At 46.5% G+C, this 18142-nt stretch overlaps 1 protein-coding gene across 2 annotated transcripts in view; it reads left to right on the forward strand.

The window, feature by feature from the left end:
- Positions 1–18142, forward strand: part of LOC134966076 (potassium voltage-gated channel subfamily C member 1-like) — a 168558-nt gene that overhangs the window by 4366 nt on the left and 146050 nt on the right. For both annotated transcript variants that reach the window (XM_063942544.1, XM_063942543.1), the window contains exon 2: positions 1–1035. This exon is cut by the window's left edge and continues 38 nt beyond it. In XM_063942544.1, the coding sequence (XP_063798614.1) occupies positions 436–1035 (600 nt within the window). In that variant the 5' untranslated portion in view covers positions 1–435. The remainder of the gene's footprint in view (positions 1036–18142) is intronic.

The following is an 18142-nucleotide window of genomic DNA, read 5'->3' on the forward strand; positions in this document are numbered from 1 at the left end:
AGGTCCATCTCTGGTAGGGTGGAATGCAAGTGTCCATCCAGTCTCCTTCTAAAAGTCTTCCAACCTCAACACTGATTGTTCTAACTGGTCTACACACTGATCTAGAACTAACAAATATATTAATTTTTATATGCATAAAAGTCTCTGAACACCCAGCTTAGCTTTACCCATCCTGCAGCTCTCACGCTAATTCCATTTTTGGGGGGGTGCAGAAGAAGAGGTGTTTAGCTTAAGAAGAGAGAGAGAGAGAGAAAGAAAGAAAGAGAGAGCGAGAAGGAAAAAAAAAAAAAAAAGTGGGAAAAGCAGAGAGGGCGATGACGCTTCCAGTTTGAAGCCACCCTATTCGATGTCCTGGTGAAACCTGATCCCTACTTGCGGATTTCTCCAGGAAAAAAAAAAAAAAAAAAAAGCAGCACCCCAGCACCCAGGGCACTTATGATCAGTTCAGTCTGTGTCTCCTCCTTCCGCGGGCGCAAGTCTGGTAACAAGCCTCCCTCCAAGTCATGTTTGAAAGGAGATATGGGCAAAAACGAGGACAGCGACAAGATTGTCATTAATGTAGGTGGCATCAGGCATGAGACCTACAGGAGCACCCTCAAGACCCTGCCCGGGACCCGGCTGTCCTGGCTCACCGAGCCTGATGCCTTCAGCAACTTCGACTACGACCCCAAGACCGACGAGTTCTTCTTCGACCGGCACCCGCAGGTCTTCGCCTATGTACTTAACTACTACCGGACTGGGAAGCTGCACTGTCCGGCCGATGTCTGCGGGCCCCTGTACGAAGAAGAACTGGCCTTCTGGGGCATAGACGAGACGGACGTGGAGGCTTGCTGCTGGATGAACTACAGGCAGCACAGGGACGCAGAGGAGGCGCTGGACAGCTTCGAGACCCCGGAGCCCACCGAAGAGGAGGAGGACAAGGAGCTGAAAAGGCTCTGCCTGCAGGAGGATGGCAGGAAGCTGGGCTGGTGGAAGAGGCTCCAGCCCAAAGTCTGGGCTCTCTTTGAGGACCCTTATTCTTCCAAAGCTGCCAGGGTAATGTACCCCACTTCTGTCTTACCTTCTGTGTGTGACATGTAACAGCATATGGCCACTTCTACCAAAGTCAAGCAATTCAGGGGCACAATATTACACTGCAATGAGACACTTATGCCTACAGTAAGTGATGCTGTGCAGTTGCAAGTCTACGAGTATAAAATAAAATAAGACCAATACTTATACAGTACCTAAGTGATGCAATGCAATTGCAGGTGTACACTTCTACATGACAATAAGACCAATACACACTTATACCTAAGCGATGCAATTCATTGCAGGTGCACACTTATACATTACAATAAGACCATTACTGTACTTACACCTAAGAGATGCAATGCAATTGCAGATGTACACTTATTCATTACTGTAAGACCAATGCTTTACTTAAGTGATGCAATGCAATTGCAGGTGGACAATACTAAATTATCAGACAGTTACTTACTCCTTAATGATGCAATGCAGTTGCAGGTGTACAGTTATACATTACAATGAGACAATTGCATAAAACTAAGTGATGCTATGCAATTGATGGGGAACAATATTAAATGACAACGAGGTAATTACAATCCTATGTCTTGTTTTTTTACATTTTAACAAAAATAAAAATGAAAAACACAAACATGCTAAGTGAAACACACACACACACACACACACACACACACACACACACACACACACACACACACACACACACACACACACACACTCTCTGTCTCTCTCGCTTAATCACTCACTATAAGCTACAATGCATTTTAAAAACTGCATGGCCACCAACTGTACAGGAGGGGGCGCTCGTGTGGCACCAGTGTGGTATGCAGAGTGAAAGTTTTCCTAATTAATCTTGTACAGATTACAACACTCTGCTAACTCCGATATGCTTAATGCATGCACACTGCAAAAGGCTGAATGGATGAATGATTCCTATTCTCTCTGGCCAAGGGTTACTGGAGCCTGCATGCTGCTTATGTTTGCAGCTAGTGGAGGTAGGAGTGCAGCAGGAGGGGAAATGGGCATTAGCTGCAGCACTGAAGAAGTACAGTGGAAGGTAGTGAGTTGGGGGGAGGGCAGGTTAGAGGACTGCACTGCAGTGAGAATCAACAAAAGCTTGTAAACTATTCCCGTGCTATAAAGTCCAGATGAAAGGGCCATGATGACAGTCTGCCACATCACTGTCACATCTTTGCCAGGCTCATATCAGATGAATTGAGATGGTTATATAGATTATATTTAAAATAAAAAGAAGAGCAACTGCTGCAGAACATTCAATAGATAGGGCAGTCCTTAATATTAAACATGTTGTAGTGTATACATTGACCTCAAATGAAAACAGTCATTAAAAGAGCCAGCCAGTGGCCTTATCTTGTTTCCATCAAGCTACCAATGAACCACTCACTCACTATTCATTTCGGTTTTCCGTAGAGAATATTGCAATCCAAGTGAGACATTTTCTTTCAGAATTACATTTATGTCATTTGCTGGAACCTTTCAAGCAGGACCAGACATTTAAAGACCTAGTTTAATCTGATCAAGTGCTCTCAAGGATGGGAAACAAACGATGTTATTGTTTATCATGCAGTACTTATTTATCATACTTATTTATCACGTTTAGTTAGGATTTGTTTTTTATAAATGAGCAAGTGACATATCTCAGTGTCCACTGAACAGTAGTAAAATCGTTTTACAATATGAAATACCATGCGGTAAACGAATCATCTTAAAAATGCAAAATAATCGCGTTCTGCTAACTTTCCTTAAGCACAGATTGTACCTTATAAAAGGTCAGTTCATGCTGACATTATAACTGATTCCGACAGTGTTCTTGTTTATATTGCTCATAGCAATGTACAGTAGCAAGAGGGGGGGAAAAAATGTGTGTTTTGCAAATAGTGTTATAGTATAATGCTTAGCCTGATGATGCTGCTCCCAGTAGAGGGCGCCCTTCTTTCAAAGAAGTGAGAAACTGCAGTAAGAATTTCAGCTAACTCTGCAGATTCCCCCAGCCCCCACCTTTCTCGCTCTCTTCAGATTAATTATCTATTGTCTTGTACTGTAAACCGTGAAATGATTAAAATCTATGGCACCAGCCATAAATAATCATCCGAGAGAGAAATTAAAAACGCGTTTAAGAGTAAATGATTATACTGCATCTTAAGTGAAAGCTAAATCAAGTGGACCAAAGCAATACACACACAAACACACTCACACACACACACACACACACACACACACACACACACACATATATATATATATTTATACATACACACACACGCGCGCGCGCGCGCACATACACACACACACACACACACACACACACACACACACACACACACACACACACACACACACATATATTTATGCAATTGGCAGTTCAATTTATTATGCTGGCGCTCTATAATCTATCTATCTATCTATCTATCTATCTATCTATCTATCTATCTATCTATCTACTCTCTATCTGTGTCTCTAGAGAGATACACACATAAATCTATGTAGTATGTAGAAGCACTGGCATGCTATACGTGTGCTGCAGTGTGTGACCTGCTCTCTCTGCTATTTGGCATGAGTAAGGTGTTATTGCTGGAATAATGTAGTGTATGATGTGTGTGGCACAGGACAGCCAGCACACAGTATATGAGCCTGTTGATTAAGGCCCCTTGTAGCAGTCATTCGGTCATGACTGGTGTCTGTACCTATCTCCCAGTTTGGGAGCTGTTCAGCAATGCGTCTTTCAGCTTGCTGTCCGTGGTGCTGAAGCAGGAGCTGCAGCGCTACATGTTACAAGCGCTGCCAATACAGCTCCTTTTAAGGCTATTGATGCTACTAGCCCAAGAGCCCATTGCCTGGTATTCTGCTGTGGCACATCTATCCTCCTATAATGACATTCTATTTCAACGGTCAATCTGTACATTACTCCGCTATTCGCTAATTTTACATTAAATGTAACTCTATTTGCATGCCATGAGTACATATGAACCAATCCTGGTGATTGCTTTCAGTGATACCCAGCAGAAGTTTGTGGACTGTGTGAAATCATACCTGACTCACTATCTACTACACAGAATACATCAGTGCACTCTTATCAGCTCCACTATATTTTGATAATCGCTATCAAATGACACCATGACTTCACTGAAGTACTTATTTTATTGTTTGGAGCTTATTGCTGTTCCATTTACATTACTGTAGCATATTGCAGGGACATGTGGCAGATTCTAATTACCCTGAGTATTAGGGTAGCTTGAGTCAAGCAAGACTGCCTATTCTCTCACATATAAAACTACTATTATGGCAAGATCCCTTACCCTAACACTCTCCCAATCCCTTTTGGGGATATTCATCAATATATTACATTGTCATTTGTTGCAAATATATTACATTGCTCATTTGTTGCAAACCTGCGGGAGAAAATTGCCTCTAGGAAATGCAGCAACCTCTAGGAATTTATGCAAAGCAGTAGTTATTGATTGTGGATAAAGATGGATTTTTGTGCAACCCGGAATATATTTTCTTTTCTTGCGTTGTTGTTATAAATTATACATAGGTGCTATTGCACACGGGCACAGAATATCACACCTCCACGTGTCACAGTAAGAATCAGGCATAGAATATTGATGTTTAAGAACACAAAGGGAACATGTATTATACAACCACAGGGGTCTTCAGTACTGACAGAAGTCATATTGAGACCGAGCTTTGTAATGTCATGTACTCAATGTGTTGTTGTTGTTGTTGTTGTTGTTGTTGTTAGTAGTAGTAGTCATATACAATAAAGAGGACAGCTGTTTCACTTTACAACAATTTAATAACATTTATCTTTTCTCAACAATATATTAGACAAAGTTTTATCAGTAAAAGGTTGCTCATGTATTAGAAGTAGTGTTGATATTTGCATGCACAGTACTTTGTACCACATTACACAAATAAGCATAGATAGCTTCCCCTCATATATAATTAGCCAATTTTGCACCTTGCCAATACCATTTTGCGCTGTTGGGGGGATTTGAAGATTTCAGCCTGGTAAGGGGTCCAGTCCTAGTTGGACTCTAAATTGTAGTCCAGTGCAAAAATGAAGCAACCCAGATTTGTGTACAACATGCAAATGCAATGTGTTAATTATATGCATATCAAAGTAATTAATCTGCAACCCTTCATTACAATTTAGTTTGTCCAGGTAGGAATTTGCTCCTACTGTAGCTCTAAGGCATAGTGTGTCGTTACTGTATTTGTATATATGAATTAGGCCCAAATCCAGTGCTGTACGAATTCTCTGTTCTATGTCTTGGGGCTCTCTGAGCTCGGATAGAATAAAGAGGTATTCAAGTCCCATTCATCTGAACTGGCCTTTAAGTCAACATGTGATGCTGACTTCATAATGTTTTCTAATGGGACCTTAATTCAGATTCTCAGCGGGATGAACACTGATATTTATAACAGGTAATATGTACAAGACATGCCCGCGTTGTCTCAGTAAAACATCCTTAAACATAACCTTTCACATTGTGAATAAAAATGCATAAGCAAATAAATTGGCTGTACATTAATCTTTTATACAAGTAAAAACACAGTTTATTCACTGAGCATCAGAGAGTCTGTTCCCCCTTCCCTGTGAGTTCAGAGGACATGTATTTCAGCTGCTTGTTCACAAGACCTCTGTCACCATTATAAATACTGCTGCAGTGTACTTACTGTAGGCTGCTCCCCTTACACAGACAATACTTGAATTTTCATTTTCAGGTCCCTGCAGCCAATAGAATATATCTATAACTTTGATACATCCTGACAAGTTTACCAAACTGTCTCTCAAATACAGTCAAAGCATTCAATGTGTTTTATTATTGCATATATTCTATATCTGTATGCACTGATAGCAATGACTGGCTGTAAATGCACATAGGGTTGGTTTATCTCACAGGGGTACAGGGAAAATCCCTGATGGGCTCCACTGCCTGAGGGCCAAACCCCCTCTTCTAGGGGTAAATTTACTAAGGTGGGAGTTTCTTTTAGAAATGGTGATGTTGCTCATGGCAGTCAATGAGATTCTACTTAACATTTATCTAGCTGCTTCTAGCAGATAATAGATAGAATGCGATTGGTTGCCATGGGCAAAATCACAAGTTCTAAAAAATCTCCCACTTTAGTAAATTTACCCCATAGTGTTCAGCTCCAGACGGTGCACTTGAAAAATACATCTCCTCTATTTGAAGGTCAGTTACATGGTAGGGAAGGAATCCCCCTCCCTGCATCCTAAACCTAACCCTCCATTCCCTGCAGCCTTACACTTACCCTTCCCAGTGGTGCCTAAATCTAACACCCCCCTCTCCGCAGCCTAACTCTAACCTCCCCAATGGTGCCTAAACGTAATCCTTCCCCCCACGGTGAAATTCTAGCCTGTCCCATATACTTATGTTCAATATGCCGGCAGTTGGGCTCCCGGCGAGGGCGCTATGAGTGATGTAAGGGTTCCGGCGTCAGTCTCCTGACCAGTGTCAGGATTCCGGCATCGGTACTCCGACTGCCAGCAATCCAAATGCCAGTATAGTAACCACTTCCCCTATTATCATATGTAGAGGGCATTCATGAATCACCATTGTGTGATTTATTATTATTATTATTATTATTATTATTATTATTATTATTATACATATGTTACATTATACTGCATTCCCAGCACTATGGTGTATGAACTACAGTGCATAATCCAGTAGGCTGTACTACATAAACTGTCAGTATTTATCATAGATATTTATAAAGGGGCCCAGACCATGCACTGTAGTATTCATGTATTCTGCAATCTCTCTAATGGCTGGCCACACCCCCTGTGGAGGAAGTCCACACCTCTTAAGCACAGGTCCTTACCACTGCATTCCTCGATTAACCCTTCATGGCCCTGTTCAAAACTGTTTAGAGGTTTATTTGGAGCACCTAATGCATTTTCTTGGTACATACTTAATAATTATGAAATAGTTGCCAGTGTTATCTCTAGGCTGAAAGATGAACTGTCAGTGGCATTGAGCAGAGTCAGCTATTTTCTGGACTGAACCCATATCTAAACTATCAATTTAATGGGAACTACTGATGTCACCGAGTACGGGGCACCGTTCAGGCTGCATATTTTTTCAGTGCACCAACAAATGACCTCCATGGTGTGTGTTACCTAACTAATCCACTTTAAATGCAGTATATTGTTGCTGATTTGTCAAATATACATACTGCGGTGTAGTTAAATGTAAAACTTTCTTTTTCGTCAAGTGCCAAATGCCCCAAGCAATTGTAATAGGGAATAAGCATGCTAGACACACAGGACCAATGTACGTAAGTCTATTTCACGGACAGACCTTGGCTTTTTTTTTTAGCACTGCATATGCTCCGAAGCTGAGCACACAGGCTATTACAACTCTGCAGATCTGCAAATACCCTCTCTTAGGTGGTCCTTCCAAGTTGATCGCAGCCAGCAACTTTTTGCTGCTGCTGCGATCAACTAGTCCACGCCTATGGGGGAGTGTATTTTAGCTTAGCAGGGCTGCGAACACTTGTGCAGCCCTGCTAAGCTAAAAAAGTTTTGTGTAAAAGAAGACTAGCCTTAGACCTACTTACCCTGTGCGACGGCTCCAGCGATGCAGGTCCCGGCTTTGACGTCAGACATCCGCCTTCCGTTCTTCTGACCACATCTGTGTTTTCTCCACCACTCCCTGAAAACGTCTGCCAGCGGTCTGGTGACGCCCAGGAACGCCTTCTTTCTGTCAATCTTGTTGCGGCCGCCGCTGCAACTGCTTTCTTCGTAATCCGCGTTGTAACTCGGCGACCCCTGTCGCCGGGCAACGACGTTCATGTGCATGCGCATTCTAGACCCGTTCGCACCGCAGTGACAAACCGCTGCGTGCGAACAGGTCAGAATGACCCCCTTAGTTCCATGCTCGCAATGCATCAGCCCACACAGTCCTGATAACGGGGGTGATTCCGAGTTGTTCGCTCGCTAGCAGATTTTAGCAGCATTGCACACGCCCCCCCTGGGAGTGTTTCTTACCTTAGTAGAATAGCTAACGAAAGATTTGCAGAATTGCGAATAGAAAATTCTTAGCAGTTTCTGAGTAGCTCCAGACCTACTCACAGATTGCGATCAGCTCAGGCCGTTTCGTTCCTGGTTTGACGTCACAAACACGCCCTGTGTTCGGCCAGCCACTCCCCCCGTTTCTCCAGACACTCCCGCGTTTTTCCCTGACACGCCTGCGTTTTTCCGCACACTCCCAGAAAACGGCCAGTTTCCGCCCAGAAACACCCACTTCCTGTCAATCACACTTCGATCACTTCAACGATGAAAATTCTTTGTTCGGACGTGAGTAAATCTACTAAGTTTTGTGCTAAAATACTACCCGCATGCGCACTGCGTACCATGCACATGCGCATTTTTGCCTTAATCGCTCCGTTGCGAAAATCGGCAACGAGTGAACAACTCGGAATGACCCCCAACACTGTATAAAGTTTTTAAATGCTGACATATAGGGGGGAGTTATCAAATATTGATGAGAGCAAGCAATTAGCTCCTGTCATTTTTCAGGCTGCTCTAGATAAATGACAGCAGCTGATTCGTTGCTAGGGGCAACCTCTCCACTTTTTCTCTCTCCAAGATTTGATAAATCTCCCCCATGGTGTAACTTTTGAAAACAAATGATATACACATCACACATATTGCCCTAATGAGATGTTTTTCTGACATTATAGGTATTTAAGCAAATATAAAGTTTAATACCATTTTATGTACGTTCTGGCATTACAAATATTTTACTACCGTTTTCTTTTTTGAGCAACTTGTCTTTTTAGTCATCGCATACAATTTACGTCGTTACTTACATTGCATGAAAATAGAGGAGACAGATTGAGTAAACACTCTAAGAGTATAAACATAGTTGTTTCAGGTCGAGTCATAATACCTGTTGTAAGAAAATTAAGGGGGAGATGTATCAAGCAGTGAAAATATTGGAGACGGCCGGACGCAGACGCTCAGTGAGGAGACAGTCTCCTCTTGGCACCCCTCTCCCCCTGATATTAACAGTACTGTGTTGGGGAGACATATACACCCCACGGCTAAAGGGGAAGGCTGGAGGGAATCAATTAACACGCTGGGGGGGGCGTGGCCTAGCTGCTGGGAGAGACAGAGGTGCATCTCAAGAGCTCCTGCAAAACGGGGCCTTTGTAGGATCAAATAGTCCACTTCTGGACCTTCCAACGACCCATATCAGCTCCCCCTGTCTCCCTCAATACCACTGTAACATCCCTGCTCGAGCCGCGGAGTCGGGGAGCAGTTTTAACTGCTCCCGCGGATTGCGGCCTACGAGACGGACAAAAGCCGGGGCCTCGATTTACACCGTGCATCGGCGGTGGCTTCGGGGGCTCCCGGACCGGGCCGAGAGAAGTACAGAGACATCGGGCTCCTGTGTTGCCGCTGACTGCGGATAGAGAACCCGCCTCGACACCCGCCACTAACCTGCACTACCCATAGACGCTGGGTCTCCTGACGCGAGACGAGGCAGAGAAACACCCACGGCTGCACGGGTCACGCGGGCACAGACCTCCGCTGCTCTGTCTCTACCAGCGCTGCCGCTGACCGCGGCTGGGGACCCACTTCGACACCCATTATATGCCTGCACTGCCTGGGGACGCTGGTCTACAAGGGACCCCCAGAGCCTCCGGAGCCACACTAACGGGCGCAGCGGACGGCTCGCGCTCGGACGGGGGCGCTCGAAGCTCACACCACTGACTCGCTAGCGGGGGGGAGACGGGATCGGACGCGGGCGACGGGGTAAGTTGAGTGGCTGACTCTCCCTACACCTCCCTAGCCCTATGTCCCGTTCTCCAGAGCCGCAATAACCTGAGGCCTCACAACTAGGCCGGAGCCGGGACCAGCAACAAGGACACTCAAGCTTGCTACACCGTGGCTGAGGGGCTCTAAAGCCACACACTATCCCCCTTTTCACTGCTTCCCCACAGAGGTCAGAAACAGAGGCAGGACCTGTCACGACAGGACAAACATTCCACCTGCGCATTGGGGCGCGCTGTAGCTGACTCTGACTCCGGCTGGGGACACCCCCCCCCCTCCTGTTCCCAACCGCAGACCCCATCCCCCATCCCCCGCTGAGGGGAGCCGCTAGACACTGACCAGTCCAGACCCGAGACGTGGTTCCACGTTTACTATACTAGAGATTGACCGCCAGCAGCTCCACATTCATAGGAGCATTTCGACGTCCGGATCCTGCCTTCTTGCTGCCTGTAGCTAACATACCGCCATGCTTTATCCGGGCCCCCTGTTCCACCCTACTCTACCCGAAGCTATTTGATGTGCTCCTGAAATCAGGCCACGGGGGATGACCGCTTCCTAAGAGCCATGTCGCCATATGTTTCCTGCTGTACTTGACACACCTGACCTACTTGCAAACATCCTCCCTTCGGTTCCCTTTCCGGAATATGAGACGTACCTCGAGATACTCTAGACGGGGCAAAAGCAACCAACCGCGAAAAGTCACGAGATCTCAAGCTGACCTGAGGCCCTTCCTTCACCCCACTTTATCCCCCCAGATGGAGAGCCGTTCCCCTCCCCGACCATCTATCTCTCCCACAGCCTCTCCGACTTCAACTCCAGCTGACGATATGGCTGATCTTACGACCGCGAGCAGTCGCGAACTCCGGGATATCCTGACCTTTATGAAGGCCCTTCCTACGAAGCAAGACCTTCAAGAAACCATTAGGAACGAGCTCGCCTCCATTAAAAGCGATATCACTCACCTTTCTGACAGAGTGGTTGCCTTGGAGGAGGACCGGGAGGCCAACGATTCCTGTGTGACCCAGCTGAGAGACTCTGTCCTTGCTCAGTCCAAAGAAATCCGAGCTTTACAATCCAGGCTGACGGACATCGATAACAGAGGCAGACGGAATAATATCCGAGTCCGAGGTCTCCCAGAGGAGGTTCCTCAATCTGGGCTAGTAGACGCCCTGTCTAAGATATTCAACGAACTACTGGGAGCAGACTCGGATAATGTCATCACTTTCGACAGAGCTCACAGGGCCCTCAAACCGCGGGGCCTCGCCACTGACCGGCCTCGTGATGTTATCTGCCGGCTCCACTACTTCACCCAGAAGGAGGAAATCATGTTTAAAGCCAGACAACTTGACAGTATTGATTTCAATGGCAGCTCCATAAGCCTCTATCAGGACCTATCCTGGTACACGCTGCAACAGCGGAGATCCCTAAAGCCCCTGACTGACGAACTCCGGAAACGTCAGATTCGCTACCGCTGGGGATTCCCCTTTCACCTTCAAGCCTGCTCCTCCGGGAAATGGTACACCCTGTCTTCCCACACGGGCCTCGCTCCCTTCTGTTCTTCCTTGGGCCTCCCAAAGATGTCTATACCGGACTGGGAATTCCCTCTTTCAGATATACCTCCCCCCAAGCGAGCTTCTAACGGGGAACCATGGCAAGAGGTCCGAAGCACTGGGAGGAGATCCCAGCCAACTACAGCCTCTTCCAAGACCACCTAGCTGTAAAAGAACTCTCTGATTGTTATTGACTTTCCCCTCGACGGGAGGATATGCGGGTGGGGGGATGTGGGAGGAGGGTTCCCGTCCTCGGATGAGACACGACGAGGTTCTGTGTCTTTTCCAGTGGTTTGGGGAGGGTTTTGATGAATAGTTAACATTCCTCCATATGCTGACTGGCGATGGGAGAGGACGGCGGCATTGATTACTGTCCCTGTCCCTCCCCTGGCCACCCACCCTCTTTACTCCCCCCCCCTCATGTTTCCATGTGTCAGTTAAACATGTTATTGCTGTTATTATGGTTCGGGTAGCAGTGCACCCCTATTCCCCCCCTATAATACCCGCCTTTGACTATTTGTCGGTGGGGAGACTGACGAGATTACGGTTCAGTCTCTCTCCTGCGGGTTCTTTGCTGATGTTGTTACATTGTTATTGTACTCTTTCTCTTTTTTTTTCTTCTTCCATGTTTACTCTTCTTTCTTCCCCCTCCCCCTCCCTCCACTTTGAGGCTTCTAGGAACGTGTTCTACTTCATTCCACCATGAGTACCCCAGGGAAGATTAAAGTACTGTCCCTCAACGCACGTGGACTCAACTCTCCGGAGAAGAGATCCAGTCTTCTACGTCTGTTAAGGTCAGAAAAAACAGACGTGGCATTAGTACAGGAGACCCACTTTAAGGTTGGGATCCGCAACCCCTCTATCACCAACCGCTACTTTCCAACAGCATTCTACAGTAATACCCCTGGCAGCAAATCCAAGGGAGTGGCTATTGTTTTTTCCAGGGATTTACATGCCTCGGATGTGGCCGTATATAGGGTAACCCCGGGTAGATTCCTTATATTGACCTGCAAAATCTCTGATCAAACATTCACCTTTGCTGTGATCTATGCCCCTAATCAGGCCCAACTATCCTTCTTTAATTCCTTCCTTCCGAAGCTAGACTCCTTGATGCAGGGTGTCGTGGTTTTGGGAGGCGATCTTAACTGGACAATGGACCCTAATACTGACACCTCATCCCAATCCTCTAGATTTGTCGCATCCAAATACCGACGCGTCAAACAATTACTCCACACGATGCAAATGGCCGACTCCTGGAGAATCCTTAACCCTTCAGGACGGGATTACTCCTATTACTCTCATCCCCACAAGGTTTACTCCCGCATTGATTATCTATTCCTCAGCCACAGACACCTACCGCTTCTCATAGAAGCCAATATTGGTTCGATCACATGGTCTGATCATGCCCCGGTGACTTTAACCCTGACCCTCCCACACGGATCTCGTAAACAATGGACCTGGAGACTCAATGAATCCCTCCTATATGACACATTATGTAAAGAAGCCTTAGATAAAACCCTAGAGGATTACATTGCTACTAATGTCACAGATGATGTTTCCCACCTTACCGTTTGGGAGGCGCATAAATGCGTCCTTCGCGGGAAACTGATACAGCTAGGTACCCACAAAAAGAAACAGAGACAGTCTCTGATCACAAGTCTTTTACAGAAAATTCATAATCTAGAGACATCCCACAAAGTGTCTTTGTCAGAGGTAACCTTAGTAGAATTATTAGAAGCCCGTTCCCAGCTAAATAAACTCCTCTCAGACAACATAATCCACTCCATCCGCAAATGTAAACAGAAATTCTACCAGTGGGGTAACAAACCGGGCCGGGTCCTAGCCCATGCGATAAGAGCCCAACACTCGGCCTCCTTTATTGGCTCAGTGAAAGATACTAGAGGGACTCCCAAATTCAAATCACCAGAGATTGGGGCCTGTTTCGCACACTTCTATTCCTTGCTCTACAATCTAGAGAACACAGCCCCTGATACAGATCCCCGTCTCATACACCAAAAAATTAGAGACTACCTGAAATCCATCGACTACCCTATCCTCCCATCTTCAAAGCTTAATACATTAGAAGCCCCCTTCACTACCCAAGAAATAGACCGGGCCATCTCCTCCATGACAGCGGGGAAAAGTCCTGGACCAGATGGCTTCACCATTGCATATTATAAGGTGTTCAAAGACAGACTGCTCCCTCTCTTGCTCCGGGCATTTAACTCAATTGCATCTGGCTCCCACTTTTCCCGTGACTCCCTTGAAGCCCATATATCGGTGATACCGAAACAGGGCAAAGACCCTTCGGCATGCTCTAGCTATAGACCCATCTCCCTCCTCAATGTAGACCTGAAAATCTACGCGAAGATCTTGGCAAACAGACTTAACGTGTTGCTCCCTCTCTTAGTACATAGCGACCAGGTTGGATTTGTAGTAGGCCGAGAAGCCAAAGACAACACCACCAAAATCCTCAATCTTATCCACCTAGCTTCCCACAGTTCTACCCCCACCATTTTGCTCTCCACTGATGCCGAAAAGGCATTTGACAGGGTTAGTTGGAAGTTCATGGAATCCATCCTAGAACACATGGGCTTAGGTCCCAATGCACTCACTTGGATTATGGCCCTCTACGACTCCCCAACGGCAAGGGTGCGTGTAAACGGCACCCTGTCAGAGCCATTCACTATAACCAACGGTACCAGGCAGGGCTGCCCATTATCTCCCTTGATTTTTGTACTATGTATTGAGGCGCTGGCCAGGTCCATTCGGGCTAACCAGGCTATCAAAGGCCTCACCGTTGGCGATGATGAATATAAGCTAGCCTTATTTGCTGACGACCTCTTAGCCATAATATCTCACCCTACTGAATCCCTCCCACACCTAATGACAGAACTAGACCTATTTGGACACCTCTCCAATTTTAAAATTAATTATAATAAATCTAGTGCTCTGAACATCTCGGCCTCTGTAGACTCCATCACAGCCCTCAAACACTCTTTTCCTTTCTCATGGCAACCTTCCCACATAACATACCTAGGTATTAAGTTGAGTGCTAAAGACTCCCAGTTATTCTCCCTGAACTACCTTCCACTATTGCAAACGATTCGAAATGACTACTCTAGATGGAATATGAAATTCCTATCCTGGTTCGGGAGGATAAATGTAGTCAAGATGAACACCCTTCCTAAATTACTTTATGTAATGCAGACTCTCCCTATCCAAATCCCAGAGACCTGGTTTCGTTCTATATCATCTCTGATCCAACAATTTATCTGGCAAAGAAGGAGACCTAGGATTAGTCGCTCCCAAATCTCAAAACCGATTGTAAGGGGAGGTCTCCAACTCCCCGATATAAAAAATTATTATCAAGCTATTCTTCTGAATAGAGTTTTAGATTGGACGAGATACCGAGAACTTAAACAATGGGTGAAGTTGGAAGGCCTGTACGTACAACAATTTCCAGAAATATTCCCCTGGCTACCCTCTCCCCCCAAATTGACTAGCCCTCACCCCACCATTACTCCTACACTTGCTACTTGGAAATCATTGCGAACTCAACCCTACATTTCCTCTAAATTTGGTCCCCTGACGTCCTTTCTGGCCAATCCCGAATTTGCTCCGGGAACTAACCCAGTCCACTTTTCACAGTGGGCACTGTCAGGCTTGTTCAGGGTGGGCCAGATGGTATCGTCGGCAGGAGTTAAACAGTTCTCGGAGCTTAGGACAAATTGGGACATCCCCCAACAGGATTTCTGGAAATTCCTGCAAATAAGGCATTTCTTGACATCTAGCTCTAGACTACAGGAAGCTGCCAGGGAGATGACACTCTTCGAAAAACTTTGTGTCGCCACCCAAGACCCGACTCATACTATTTCCACTCTCTACAAGATTCTCGGTCAGGCCCTGGCCTCTGAAACTCCTTCTTACACAATAGCCTGGGAAAGAGACCTGGGCATCTCTTTGTCGCGTAAAGACTGGGAGAAAATATGCCTAAAAACCCACACAAGCTCCGTCTGTGTCCAAATAAGAGAAACTCAATATAAAGTCATGACAAGATGGTACAGACACCCCTCCCTACTCCACGCTATGTATCCCGCCTCGTCGGCACTCTGTTGGCGCTGCTCCTCCCCTTCTGGCACCCTTCTACATATTTGGTGGACCTGTCCACTGATACAGCCTTTTTGGCAGGAAGTTATACGCACCTCCCAATTCATACTCAAAACCCAAATCCCACATGACCCGGCATTCTGGCTAATCAATCATTCAACAATCCCGCTATCTCAACACAAACACTCCTTATTGCGGCACTTAAGCAATGCAGCACGCGCTGTGATTCCAGCCAGGTGGAGGTCCCAAACTCCGCCCACGAAGCGTACATGGTTCACTAAGCTGAACTACTTCATGAGAATGGAGGATCTGTTCCTCTCATCGATAGGCAAATCTAGTGAATTCGAAGCCACATGGGCCCCCTGGTTGGAATACAAGACCTCCCCAACATACCTGGCCACTCCCTTGGAAAGCAACTGAATTCTCCTTTGGAACAACCCTGCACCTTATTAGTGGTAATTCCCCCCCCCCCCCCCCCTCTGTCCTTATCTTACCCTATCCCCTTCTTGTCCCACACTTTTTTCTTCTTCTAGCTAATCGCCCTTAGGCGCCCCCTATTCTTTGACTTCTTTCTTAGTCTAATACCCTATATATATTCCAGGATGAGAGCACCTTCAAAGAAATGGGATATACTTACTTTATACGCTATTGAGCATACGTCCCCCCCCCCCCCCCCCCCTAATTTAGCTTTTCACCACCACAAGGTTGTTTAATCTTTCCAGTAACATATGTACAATGCGAATGTCAGCTACCAAATGTGCTCTGTTGTTACTGATACTTCTATCTGTTTGTATATTTGGGAGTGCTCTCCCCCTATCTGTTAATGCAACTAAAACCTCTAATAAAAACTGATTATACAAAAAAAGAAAATATTGGAGACATGGGGCAGTGGAGAAGTCGACCATAGGACCCAGCCAGCATCTACCTATCATTTTATAGAAAGGATGTAGTTAAAATGCTGGCGGATGGGATCCCAGCTGTCGAAATACCGACGCCGGAATCCCAAACGACGGCATAATGCCGGCATCACAATCCCGATGGAGCTCGGGATCCTTGCGTCAAAATACAGACACCTGGAATCCCGAACATACTGTTAGCAGGATGCGCACGCGTCCTGCTGCGGGGGGTCGGAGGTTAGGTTTAGGCACTAGTAGGGGGGTCAGGGTTAGGGTGCAGGGCTGGGAATGGGATGGTTAGGTGCCAGGGAGGGGGGTTAGGGTTAGGCACTTACAAGGGGAGGTTAGGGTTAGGCACCAAGTTAGGTTTAGGCAGTGGGAAAGGGAAGGTTAGGGTTAGGCACCAAGTGGGGAGGGTTAGGTTTAGGCAGTGGGAAAGGGAAGGTGAGGGTTAGGCACCAAGTGGGGAGGGTTAGGTTTAGGCAGTGGGAAAGGGAAGGTTAGGGTTAGGCAGTGGGAATGGTTAGGTTTAGGCAGTGGGAAAGGGAAGGTTAGGGTTAGGCACACCCAGGGAGAGTTAGGGTTAGGCACCCAGAAGGGAGGGTTAGGGTTAGGCACAACCGGTGCGGGTTAGGGTTAGGCACCCAGAAGGGAGGGTTAGGGTAGGGGGCAGGGGAGGGTTAGGGTACTTTCTGGGGAGCTGTCTGGATGTATCTGTACCTTGGGCAACATCTCCACTGGTCCACTTCTCCACTCTTTTCACTGCTTGTAGCAAACACTAGCCAGCTTTGTTATTACACTGAAATTAGAACAGAGCTAGGATAGACTTGCCCACTCTCCCCAATATTCAGAAGGCTCCTGAATCTCAGGTGGTAATCCCGCCACCCCGAAGAGTATTCAAGTCTCCTAGAGCTACCATTGTCAACACGGTGACCCTGGAGGTGGCATTATATAGTAGGGGTGGGGCCAGGGGCGTTTTATCAGTGAAGGGGGTCCGTGTGCAGACGCTGCAGTAGACACTGTCTACTGTGCATGCCCAGGTCTCTGGAAACATGGCGCCCGCCATGTTCTGGAGACGAAATCCCTACAGGGCATGCGCAGCAGCCATTTTGCCTGTGATTTTTTTACAGCGGCTGCAGGTCTGACATGGGACTCCGGAAAGGTAAGTAATAAAATGCAGGTGCACCCATTGCACCAATTATAGAAATGCAAGGGATGGGGCTACTATGATGCAATTGAGCATCATGCCCCGTGCACCACCCACCTATGCTATTCCTGTCTCCAGATGGGGACAGACAGAAAATCGGCAGGTATGAGGTAGGACACATCCTTTCCAATTTTACATCTCTCTGCATACTTTAAATCTGCCCCACCTGCAGTGCAACATGGTTTTGTCAAGGTGCAAATTTCCACTTTTTTGATTTGCCCCTGACACTTAATCAGGCCCATAATGCATCATCACTGCAGTATCTTTTAGATACACAGATTTCTTCCAGCTCACCCAACGAACGAGGGAAGTACAGGGGGTGGGGTTATGGTTAGGCACTAGGAGGAGGGTTTGGGTTAGGTTGCTGGAGTGGAAGAGTTTAGGGTTATGCTGCAGTAGGTTGGGGTGGTTAGGGTTATGCTACAGTAGGTTGGGGTGGTTAGGGTTATGCTGCAGTAGGTTGGGGTGGTTAGGGTTAAGCTGTAGGATGGGAGGTAAGGGTTAGGCTGCGTGAGAGGGTGGT

The sequence above is a fragment of the Pseudophryne corroboree genome, chromosome 10 (genome assembly GCF_028390025.1).
Source record: "Pseudophryne corroboree isolate aPseCor3 chromosome 10, aPseCor3.hap2, whole genome shotgun sequence".
NCBI lineage: Eukaryota > Metazoa > Chordata > Amphibia > Anura > Myobatrachidae > Pseudophryne > Pseudophryne corroboree.